The sequence below is a fragment of the Salminus brasiliensis genome, chromosome 20, assembly GCF_030463535.1.
Source record: "Salminus brasiliensis chromosome 20, fSalBra1.hap2, whole genome shotgun sequence".
Classification (NCBI taxonomy): domain Eukaryota; kingdom Metazoa; phylum Chordata; class Actinopteri; order Characiformes; family Bryconidae; genus Salminus; species Salminus brasiliensis.
The window spans coordinates 7709316-7722114 of record NC_132897.1 but is presented as its reverse complement, the minus strand read 5'-3'; the positions used below and the strand labels follow the sequence as shown (position 1 = coordinate 7722114).

General features: G+C 45.3%; 1 protein-coding gene across 1 annotated transcript in view; it reads left to right on the top strand.

Annotated features, from left to right (window-relative positions):
* The window catches only part of whrnb (whirlin b), a 91593-nt gene that overhangs the window by 380 nt on the left and 78414 nt on the right, over positions 1-12799 (top strand). Inside the window, exon 2 of the mRNA XM_072665097.1 lies at positions 90-1028. Within this exon, the coding sequence (XP_072521198.1) occupies positions 294-1028 (735 nt within the window). The 5' untranslated portion in view covers positions 90-293. The remainder of the gene's footprint in view (positions 1-89; positions 1029-12799) is intronic.

The following is a 12799-nucleotide window of genomic DNA, read 5'->3' as shown; positions in this document are numbered from 1 at the left end:
TATTAAAAACACTTTATTAAGTAATTTAATAATTAACAAGTATTTTTTTGTTTGTTTGTTTGTTTGTTTGTTGTTTGTACGTTTTTCAGGAAGACGTCATAACGAGGGTGAACATGACCCGTGTTACCCATGAGACATATCTCGTGCCGGTGCATCCGCGCGGTTCTGCCTCGCGCCCAGCAGAGCCGCCGCGCCAGTTCGGTTCCTCGAGCACCGTCTGACCCCCTCCCTCCCTCCCTTCCTTTTCTACTTCTCCTTCTCCTCCTCTTCCTCCTCTTCCTCCTCTCAGCGGGATGAGCGCGGCGGAGCTGGAGCGCGTGTCCCTGCGCTCCGCAGGGGCCACCTCGGCGAGCTCGGGCGGCCGCGCGCTCTCCGCCAACGTGAAGCGTCTGCACGACGCACTGCACGCACTGCTAGGCGACGCGGAGCGCGAGCAGTTCGTGCACTGCCTGAACGCGTACCACGCGCGGCGTAACGTGTACGACCTGGTGCGCACGCTGCGTGTGATCCTGGACACGCCGCGTAAACGGCAACTGCTGCCCATGCTGCGCCTGGTCATCCCGCGCTCCGACCAGATGCTCTTCGACCAGTACACCTCGGAGGGGCTCTACCTGAAAACGGAGCTGCTCACGAGCGCTGTGGCTGGGGGCCCGGAAGATCCGGGGGGCGCGCCGAACGAGAGCGCGGAACCGGAGCCCCGCGCACGAGCCCCGTCTGTGCATTTTGGCTCCGCGCAAGTGCTGCCCGACTTCAGCACCGCGGTCGAGCGGACAGCGCCCGCGCTCCCGGACACGCCGCTGAGGCAGGACGCGCGCGACGAGGTGCGCCAGGTGACGCTGAAGCGCAGCAAGAGCCACGAGGGCTTGGGATTCAGCATCCGTGGGGGGTCCGAGCACGGGGTGGGGATCTACGTGTCTCTCGTGGAGCCCGGATCGTCCGCGGAGAGAGAGGGGCTGCGCGTGGGGGACCAGATCGTCACCGTCAATGAAATGGTGTTCGACCGGGTCACACATGGAGAAGCAGTGAAGGTGAGTGTGCGTCTGTGGTTCGTGTGTGTGTGTGTATGCGGAGTGTGTGTGAAACAGAGAGAGAGAGAGAGAGTATACAGTGTGTATACAGTAAGTATGGTATATACGTGTGTGTGTGAGTGAGAGTGTGTGTGTGATCTGTGGACAGTGTGTGTCAGTCTCTTTACTGAAAATACACTTTACTGAAGGGCAACATTCACAAGGCCATATGACAGCTGACCGTAACCTACACAAGCCTTTATGAACAACTATGACCATATACTAGAAGTCCAAAAGTTTGTGGACACCCCCTCTAATGAATGCACTCAGCCACTTTAAGTTGCACCAATTGCAACTTACACAGACACACACAGCTTGTCTAGTCCCTGTTGACACGGACAAGCCTACTGGTACCATGCCTAATGCCAGACATGGGCTAGAGGGGTACAAGGCACCTCAGCACTGAGCTGTGGAGCAGTGGAACTGCATGTGTGGAGCAGTGGAAATCCATCCAGTACTTCTGGGATGAGTTGGGGAGTTGGGGTTGAGGTGGGGTGGAGATCATTCAACATCCTGACCTTACTAATGCTCTTGTTGCTGAATGCAATCAAATCCTCACAGCAATGCTCCTCCAAATTCTAGTAGAAGGCCCTTTTTACCTGCACAGTAGAGACAGTCACTCCAACACAAGTGCCCTTTAATGCCCTTGATTTGGGGAAAACAATGAATGAGCAGTGTCCCAAAACTTTTGTCCATATAGTGTATATAAACATCATGTCTTATGAACGCTGCCCTTCAGTAAAGTGTCCTGGTGTATAAATGGTCGAACTCCCCTCTAGTTAGAACGAAGGGTCTCTCAGATCCTCTCCAGCTTCAGTCTCATAAACGCCTCTGTTCTTTACGAGCTGTGGCCATGCAGACGAATCTCTGGCCGGAGTCCCAGGCCTGGTCACTAGGCCGGGCTTTGGCCGGACCGTGATCGATGTTCGATGTTTTATTAAATCTGTATGCTTGACGGCACAGCAGTGGTGTGCCACTTTCCCTCCGGCCTCTCTCGTCACTTCAGCTGCGGAGCCTCCAGCTCCTCTGCAGACCGGCTCTGCCCATCTTGGCGTTTTTGCTGTAGTTTCATGGCTAACGTCACATGAGTGGATAATTCAATTAAAACGGCCCTTCGGATACAACAGGATTGGGCTTGTTTGCAAAGCATCTGCGTTTATGGTCAATTTAATCAGCTCTAAACCAAGCCCCAACACCCCCTCACCACCCACCCCCTTCAGATGTGTGCGCTGTATGTGGATGCATGCGGAGATTTGCTCATGGCTGTATCAGTGGTGCTTTCAGTCGTTGGAATTTTCAGTTTGAGCCCAAAGCACAGCATGATTACATAATGGTTACAGATAGTGAGGTGTTCAAGAGGGAAATAATGACAGGCATCTCGATCTCTTTCCCTCTCTCTCTCTCTTTTGTGTGTGCACACACACTCTCGCTCTCTCTTCCTGTGTGTGTGGGCTGGCAGCAGTGTGTTTGTTTTCGAACAGTGGATCCAGACTGTACTGGAAAGTGTAGATTCTCTCTCTCTCTGCGAGTCTGATGTTATTCACTCACCTGTAAGCGTAATGAAAAAAGCTGTCGCACAGCCAGAGCTCAATTCATGACCTACGAATTCATGTGAAGCAAGTGTACGGCAAGCAGCGCTAATGCTGCAAGGAATATCTCAATTACGCACAGGCTTTGTGCTAATGCAGCCCACATCGGTTACTAATAGGTTGGCGCTCCTCAGCCAGATGGCTCTCAGCATTCACCCAAAAATCGTGCTCAGGACTCAGCCTGTTGCAGTTGCCTCTGTGTTTGTAACCTGGTCTTGTGGGCAGTGAGTAGATGGTACAGCGTGTGCTAGTTTTTTGGCCTTAGTCCGTTGGTCCCTCTGAAGATGTATGCGTACAAAGATCTACACTATATGGACAAAAGTATTGAGACACTTCTGAAATCAAGGTTATTAAGAAAGGGTCTATCCTGCTTATGTTGGAGTAACTGTCTCTACTGTCCAGGGAAGAAGGCTTTCCATTAGATTTTGGACAGCATTGCTGACAGTAGCGGCAGTGAGGTCATGATGTTCAGGATAATCACCACTCCACCTCATCCTCAACTCAACAAATCATCCCAAAAGAATGGTATGGAGCACCATCCTTCCACTGCTCCACTGCTCGAAGCTGCAGAGCATGTTACCCCTCTAGCCCACACATAGTATTGGCATTAGGCAGCATGATGCCAGTAGGTTTAGATAATAGGTCTATCTGCTCCAGAAAGTCCTATTCTATTGGGAGTACTTCTCAACAGGGACTAGACAAGCTGTGTGTAGTTGAATGCATTAATTAGAAGGGGTGTCCACAAACATTTAGACATATAGTATATCTGTTGCTGTGTGGCTCATGCCTGCTGCTTTACAGAGCTAGTCAGTCTGTCTTGATTACCGGTCCCATGCGGAGGGATTAGGAGTGACCAGCCGTGATGACTCAGAGCCAGCTCCTTCTCAGGAATGCATCTAAATAAAGATACTGGAGGTGAGAAGCGAGCATTTGACATGTCAAGCTAGTGTTAACTGCCCAAGTACTAGATACTTTTAATGAGTTCTAGCTAGATGCTGGATATTTTTAATAAGTGCATTTGGACAAAAGTATTGGGACACGTACACATTACACCTACAGATTTAGATCTAGACATCCCATTCTAAATCCATAGGCATTTATATGGAGTTGATCTTCTTTTGCAGCTCTAACAGCAGGTCTGGAACTCTGCAGTTATTGAGTCAGCAGAGCTTTGGAGACTTTTATGCACTATGCGCCTTAGCACTCGGCAACCCCGCTTTGGCACCGTGTGTCTGAGTTGCTGTTGTTTCTAAACGCTTCCACTCACAGTTGATGGTGGAATATCTTGGAGGGGAGAAATTTCACCAACAGACTTGTTGTTGCAATGGTGGCATCCTGTTACATACAGAACCACGCTGATATTCAGTGAGCTCATTAGAACCACCTATTCTTTTGCTAATGTGTGTAAAGGCAGACTGCATGGCTAGGTGCTAGGTTACTTTGCAAGTGCTAGGTACTTTTAACAAGTTCTGTCTAGATGAAAGTGTTAGATACTGTTCAGAATCAGAATCTCTTTATTTCACCAAGTATGTTACCCATACAAGGAATTTGTCTTGGTGAGAGCAACACGTATGACAAGTAACAAAAAACACAGAACACATTCTTAAACTAAAGGAAAATGACACTAAACAATAAATAGGGTAGGGGATAAATTAAAAAAGTAAAAAGTACTAAAGGTAATAAAGAGCTGAAAATATATTTACAGAAAAGAAAAGAACATCTGTACAGGTGTGCAAATAGTCATAGTGCAAAATAGGCAGAGTGCAAAATAGCTGTTCAGTCCGGTTTGGTACAGTTCAGTTGTAAGTTTAGAGGTTTACAGTGGGAGGTGACCACTGTGATTGAGGAGCGCTACAGCTCTGGGGAAGAAGCTGTTAGCATGACGTGTTGTGCTGGTTTTGATGGACCGCAGTCTTCTACCCGAGGGGAGTGTCTGGAAGAGGAGGTGTCCAGGATGTGAGGGGTCAGATGTAATCTTGCCAGCCCGCTTCCTCATCCTGCTGGTGTAGATCTGCTGAAGTGATGGCAGGTTACATCCGATGGTCCTCTCTGCTGCCCTGATGATGCGCTGGAGTTTGGTTCCTTCTTGTGAGGTGGAGGAACCAAACCAGATTGTTATGGAGGCTGTGATAATGGACTCGATGATCGCTGTGTAGAACTGGATCATCAGGGTCTGTGGCAGGTTGAATTTCTTGAGCTACTCTATTCAGCTACTTTAAGTTGCACCCACACACATGTGCAAATGCACACATACACACAGCTTGACTAGTTCCTGTAGAGAAGTACTGCCAACAGAATAGGACTCTCTGGAGCAGGTCAACATAAATCTTGTAGCATGACTTCCCTGGAGAGTAGATAGATTGAAGAAAGATTGAATGAGCAGGTGTCCCAATACTTTTGTCCATACAATGTACATGACCTTCCCAATGGTCAGTCCGTGCATGCAGAACTGTGCAAAAGGGTGCACAGGTGCCTCTAAACCTTGCATCCTATCCTTGCCAAGGTGATAATCAATTGGCCTTAGCTGGCGCTAGTTCCTTGACTTGGACTTAGTGTGTCAAGGCCCTAATAAACACACACACAAACACACACACACACACACACACACACACACAGTCACACACATTACCCTAAATTGTTGAACTTTCACTCCAGGGCTTTCAAACCCTCTACATTAGAGAACCAGTTATGATCTCTGCACATCAACTCCAGATTTGGTTTCTGAGCTACATACAGTATTTATTAGCATCATACGAATGCCAGAGTGGATCCCTGATGCTCGTTCATCGATCATCAGCTCAGTTTAATTAAATCCCACCTGCTCTAGCAGTGGAGCAGAAGAGCGGCTGTCTCCAGCTCCGTCGCCTGTGAGTGTAATTGTTTCTGGCTAATTGGGTTGGCACGCTAAGCTAATAGAGGTGTAGAGAGTTGCTCCTGTTGGGACGGCCCCGCTCAGCTATTCATCGGGCCCATTCTATTCCTCATCAGCAACTAAATAATTCATTGTAGCGTTTAATTAAGCAGGCAGTCTTGAAGGCAGGGCATACACACACACGGAGACACTTTCGGGTTGTCTCACTTTGTCCTCGACCCCCGCGGAGTTCAGCTAAAGGACAAAAAGATGTGGCATCGCGTGCCGTAGGCTGGACGATTACGGAGCAACCCAAATAACGCAACACGATCTCCTTAATCACTTGAATGGCTGCTCTGAATGAACAGATCTTCTGCTGTGATACCTTCAGCCAAGTGAACGTACACTAATTATGATCTCCTGTTTAAATAAAGCTTTCATAAGCCTTTTTTTAATGAATGGTGCTAAATTAAATTAAGGCTTATGTTGGCTTATCAGAGTAAACAGTTTTCCGAAATGATAAAGATCACTCACACACCTACACACACACACACACACACACACACACACACACACACACACACAGCCAGAATGACAATGCATCATCATGCAAGTTTAAAGGTCAGCAAAAATGTGCTGTTTTCCAGAAGGTAGTTGTTGGTGTAGCGGATCTGCTGATATAAACAGTAAACGTTAAACGGAGATCAGATCTCAGACAGTAAATATGTGAATAAATGCTGTTTAGGGCAGCCTGCTGAATCAAGCCGCTGACGGCCTGATCTGGGATTATCTCTTCTTTCTGAGATGAATGTTTTGTGCTGAATGATTATGTCTTTAGATTAAATAACTAATAAATAACTTCTAAAAATTGCACTGAACATTTTTGTGCTAAAATGCCACACTTGCAGGGTTGCATGTGTCCTGGAAACACTGGAAAACCAAGGAATTTGGAGGTTGTTTTTTTTCAGAAATGAGAAAGATACTAAAAATTGTAATGATTAATAGAGAAATCATCACACCTGGAAAACTGGAAAATCTGTACATGTAGAGATTTCTTCCAGTCATGGAATCCCCTGGGAAATGAGAAAGATACTAAAATGTACTGGAAGTTTAGCGATAAATCATCCAGTCCTGGAAAAATCATGGAATTGTTTTCCTGAGAAAAAGAGTGGAAACCTTCACTCTCCTCAAACCACTTCTGCAGTAAATATTAATCATATTTATACTAATTGAGCTTAAGATATGTGACACATGTATTGTTACTGTTCAGTTTGAGCCAGTAGTGAAGGGTAAAAACATCAAATTTAGACCAAAACTAAGACTAAGAATGTATTTATTTATTTAGTGAGTTAGTTATTATGAGTAAACCATAATGTGAACATTTTGATTCCACTAAATATTTATAATATTATATTTATCATATTTATACTAATTGAGCTCAGATGATGTTTATGGAGAGAAGTATTTTTGGATTGTGGACCATGGGCCAGTTTAACCTGGGAATATCATTGCTGTGCTTTAAAGCTGAACAGTGTCCAAGGCCACTTAAACTGTGCCAGTTTGTTTATGTCAACACTGGCCATGAGAGAATTCATGTCATTTGCAGTTCCTCACCTTTTCGATGAGGCAGTCAGGAAGTTGAATTGTATGTATGTAGTTTATATGTAATGGAGGAAACTTCCAAATATAGTGAAGCATTACCTGAAATTCCGAAAGCCATGAGGGCTCTCCGCTGATGCAACAACCGTGCTGAGAAAGCATGTTTCGAATGGAGAAGTGTAGCTTCGGCAGCGGAAATAGCCTCGTTACTGCGTAGTGTGTGAAGTCCATCACAAAGAAAAATGTGTTTCTGCAGTTAGTCTGCTCTTCTTCACTATTCCAAAACTGCAGAATGCGAGTTAACAAAGCTGACACGTCACAAACTATCGATTTGAGCAAGAAAACGCTTAAATAGTAATACAGCATGTTTGACACAATGTACGTGTCGTACTCTGGGGTCTCTGAATCTATCACTGGCAAAACGCCAGGTTTGATAGGTTTCAGTGGTCAAATTCAGTACAGTTTCTGGAGTTGCCTTAAGCAGTTCTCTCACTGGGTGGTCAAACCACCATCAGCTTACAAGCATCTCTTTGGAAACCTACCATGCAGTGAATAAAGGTCAGTATGTGGCAACCCCTTTCTTCTAGAATGTAGGTCTTATCTTGATCCCTGAAAATCTCCATCTGCAGATTTAGCCAAAAGCTGAGCTCCAGGTGCCCTGACTCCACTCACTGTGATTTTCCCCCTCAATCCCGAGCTGAAGCATCAGCCTGGGCTCTTAATCTCAAAGCCTGGCAACAAAACGGCGCTGGTATGCCGCTGCCGCGGTTGCGCCAGTTTGTTCTGGGCACGATCAGGAGCATGAAAGAAGATGCCAGAGTGGAGAATGGGTCTGTGGAAGATAACTTGTTTCAATTCATCAAAGCAGAAGCATGGGAGCTTTTTTTTTTTTTTTTTTGAAACGTAGCTAGGAGGTATAAAAAATAGTGAGCGAGTGAGACAGGGAGATATGGAGGGAGAGAAAGAGAGAAAAAGAGGGCAGAGGTTGGTGGAATCGAGTTTGAGACAGTTTGCCTCCCGTGTTGTGGAGATTTAGAGAGCTAGGTGATGGCAGAGGAAGCAACAGCAGCTGAATCCTGAATTGGAGCTCATAGCTATGGATTGAATTCAGGCTTGCAGTCATAGAAGCTTCTAGAAAAAATGACGCAGAGTGTAGACCTGTCGAGATGTTACCAATGACACACACACAAATGCACAGGAAAACACTACAGCACTACATACACTACATGTCCAAATGTTTGTGGACACCCCTTTTAATGCATGCATTCAGCTACTTTAATTTGCACCAGTTGCTGACAGAGATGTTCAAATGCACACACACAGCTTGTTTAGTCCCTGTAAAGAAGTACTGCCAATAGAATAGGACTCTCTGGAGTAGATAAGCCTAATGTCAGGTGTGGGCTAGAGGGGTATAAAGCCCCTCAGCATTGAGCTGTGGAGCTGTGGAAGAACTGTGATCACTGTGAATGATGATGCTGCTACATCCAGTACTTTTTGGATGAGTTGGGGATGAGGTGTGGTGGGGGGGGGGGGGGGGGGGTGAAAGCCTTTCTTAGAAAGCCATGTAGAAAGCCTTCCTTAGAGACAGTTACACCTACGAAAGCAGGATAACGTCTTTAAGTACCCTTAATGTCAGAAGTGGAAAACAGTGAATGAGCAGATGTCCCAATACTTTTGTCCATGTATAGTGAAGATACCGATTTGACAGTGAGTGCATCTACTGTGTTTGTGCTAAATGTTGATCATTTTATGGGGCACATCTGCCAGATAAATGAACTCTTGGTGGCAACACATTACCACGACACTGTCATGGCAAGATCATTGCATTGCTGTACTGAGAACAGCCCACCCTCTAAGTGATATCTAATCAGGTGGTCCTTTTGTGGATCCTTATCCATTGACAAATGGGTAGATGTTTGGCTGACAATGAATGGGCTACAGTCAACCAATAAAGTGGGCCAATGTGATGAGTTTCTGATAAACTGACCAATAAGTGGAGGTATAAGAGGCGTACCAAATAAACAAGCAGCTCACTAAATGAGCACATCTGATTTAGCATGGATGACAAGCACTGAACCTGCTTGCAAAACTGTGAGCATAGCAGTTTGATCAATGTGCGTAATTGGCATGGCTAGCACATCTATTTCCTCCTGAAGGACAGTCAGATCTCTGTAGCCTGCTGAAGCATCCGCTTATACATGGAAATTATCTCCTCTTCATTGTCTCCAGCAAGTCCCTGTCCTGGGAATTTCAAGCATTATCTGTAATTAATTTCTCCAGGAGCGTGTAGTAGCAGCTCATTGTCTTTCTCTGGGCACGGTTCACTTTGGCTCCGGAGCACGTTCTCTCAGGTTTAGGTTCTTTTTCTGAATGGACAGATGCTTTCACACTGTAACACCGCCTTCAAACTTCATCACAGCCTCTCGAGCTCCTTCTCTTCCTGACTACCCGTTCCGTCATGTCCGGCCTTCTGTTTGTTTTCTTCCTGTTATCCCAGGAGATCAGCCGCCTATCTCTCCAAGTGCTCCTTCAGAATATAAACACAGCGTTTCTTCCCGTCGCCCTCAATGCTCAAAAACCCAGCATTCTGTTCTGGGGCTTACTGAGAACACACAACATGAGGTTGAGGGGTTGGAGGTTGAGGTCCTGCATTTCGGATTCTGCTATCGATCCAGCATGTTTGATTCATGATGTAAAGTGAGTGTGTCTTGTAATTGACTCTGTTTTAGCTTTGGGTTGGTGAAGCATACCAATGGAACTCTATATTAGCAAAAGCAAAGATGAGATGAGAATGAGTTAAGATGCAGCATTAAGATGCAGGCATGGGTGGAGTAGCCTACGCCCAATCTAGGCCAAGGTGTGAAACAACCCTAACCCTAACCCTAACCCCTAACCCTGACCCCTAACCCTAATTATTTCCCTAAATGTGCGCTAGCAGCTAGGCAACCTTTACCTCTAGCTGCTAGCACACATTTAGTAGAAAAGTCCCATGTGGAACTGAAATGTGTCCTATTGTTTGTGGACACCCCTTTCAGTTGCTTTAAGTGACACCTACAAAAAAAACCCAAGATGGCCGCAGCAACTATAGAAGTCCAGTAAACATTCTTTCTTATGTCTCAACACGATCTTATTAGTTGGGTCAATTTCATTTGAATAGTTAACAGAACAGTGTAGCCTGTTTAGTGAAGAGGTGAGTGTACTGTAACCTGACTCTTAAGTTGTTTTACCTCCTTAAACAGCCTAGGACTTCTATTACCAAAGAATAACCCCCTCCAGTTTGTACAGATGTCCCTGTAGTTACTGAGTAATAAGCCTTAGTGTGTAATAAGCCTTGGAGTGTTAAGGGGTTAAATCATAAGACAAGTTGTTTTTGACAAAGAATAGAACAATTGTTTAAATGAAAGCATGTGCATTTTCAATAATTCAGATCCATCAAATATTTATTTCAGTCCACACAGTTATGTAAATGCAGCTACTGTCAGATCTCTTTCATTTTAAATGTTTTGTCTAATGATCATCACATGTAACATGAACGTTGGACATAAGAAGTCCGGTTCCATTTCCACTTAGAAATGTGTCTGCAGGACATGTTATTCCACAACACCACCCTGAATCCCATCACGCTGTGGGTTTCCTGACAGGGCTTTCTGGATCACTGGCCTAATTCACTGCCTTTGACAAGGAACCGCTGTTCATCTCTCTTTTGTTTCTCTGGCTTTCATTGATGTTTAGCTACTCACCCGTATGTCCCTTGGGTGTTGCATAGTCAGTATTGTTAAGGTCAGGCTTTATGCCTCCAAATAAGTCTGGAAAAATACATTTGGCCTTACAGAACATTCGCAGGATCAGGGTGCCACAGTGCAACTGAAATACAAGTGAAATGGAAAAGTCCATTGTGAAATAGATGTGGAAATAGAAAGGGGAAATGAAAGGAATGTTAGGAATAGTGTCCCCATTGCCTTTTTTATTTCCAAGTGCATTTCCAGATTTCCAGCCTGTTCCCTTTGCGAAATGATTGGCTGTTCCCTTTGCGAAATTATTGGCTAATTGGCTTTTCCTTTTCCAAATGCATTTCACCAGTTGCCTTCTTCAGTTTCGTCAAAAGCATTTTCAATTTCCATGTATTTCTCAGTTGTCTCGTGAATTTGAAAATGTTTGCCAACTTGGACCGCCAGTGACATCCGTCCATGCTGTGTAAAAACCTCCAAAATAGCAACTTCACAGGAGAAGAAAAAAAACTTGGTGGAAGTCAGTGTAGAAAGATTTTATTCCAAGTAATTTTGGAGCGTTTGTATTGGTCCATTAATCATTAATTAACAATGTTTCCTATTTGGATTTTCAAAAATAATGTTCCACGTTATAATGTGTTGTCATGGCGTGTTAGGCCAGGCGTGAAAAGATGAACAGTCGCAGAGATGGAATCCAATGCAAAAGGGGTTTATTCAACAAAACGAACATAAACACCAGGGGTACGAACAACATGAGCAGCAATGAGAGGGCAAAACCGTAAACACAAACAGAACGTGACAACACAAATGGCAAACACAACAAACCTGGAAGTGGGAGGAGTTGGGAGCTGAGCAGGTACTAGAGCAGTGCTCAATACATAGACAAGGAGAGCTGGGGAACCAGCCACTAGATCAAACTAGCGAGCGAGCATTGGTCGCCTTGCTGGGGCGTGGGTGACCTGAGTATCCAGACCTGAAACGAGTGAGCCTCGCTTGACACGTGAGTAGCTGGGAAAACCTCCGGAACCTGAACGAGGGTGAATCTCCTGAGCTGATCTAGACACACCCAGAGACCAATGAGGAACCTCAGGGCGTCCTCAGGGTGCTCCAATCGGTTAAACTCCTTAAGTACCCCCCAGTCCCAGGTGAAACACATGAACCAAATGAACTTGAATCGACTTACACATGAACACAAACGAGGTGGAAGTCCTTATTTGGGCCTGTGGGCGGCCGCATGGAATCGCCCCGGGGGAGGGTGCGATACCGAGTGCCTGACATGTGTATTGCCATTCTATTAGCAGCACTTCTCTATAGGGACTAGACTCTCTTTGTGTGTATGTGTGCATTTGCACATTTGTGTCAGAAATGGGTGTCATTTCAAGTAGCTGAATGCATTCATTAGAAGGGGTGTCCACAAACATTTGGACATATAGTGCATCTCTTCTATAAATACTGTTCTATGGAGCCAGAAAGTGGCTCTTCTGTGGCATTGCTCAAGGAACCTTTTGTCTTACAAATCCTACCTTATGTAATTCTGCAGGATAAAGACACTGTATCTGTCATTCAGAAAAACAATGTGCTTGTCTCATTCATAAACTCGTATTAGGAGGCCGGCCTGGTGCAGTAATGCTGGCTACTCTTGCCATTGCCTTCCCCTGGGTGTGTGTGTGTGTGTGTGTGTTTGACTCTCTTTAATCTCTGTCTCTCTTCAGATTCAGAAAAAGCAATTTCCTCAGCGTGGAGAGCAGCTCGGTCCCGAACACTAGGTAAAGTTTTTGCGTGCCTGTAGCAGCCTCAGGCCCATGACCCAATTCTGATTAGCCTCTCGTTACACTAAGGGAACCATTCCCACTATTCACTGAGTTTCTAACAATGCAGAGTTTTGAATAGATGAATTATAGGACGTCTTGGTTGCTGCAGATGAAATGCTTTTGAAAGTGGACGGTAGAGTTTGGCCTTATTGGA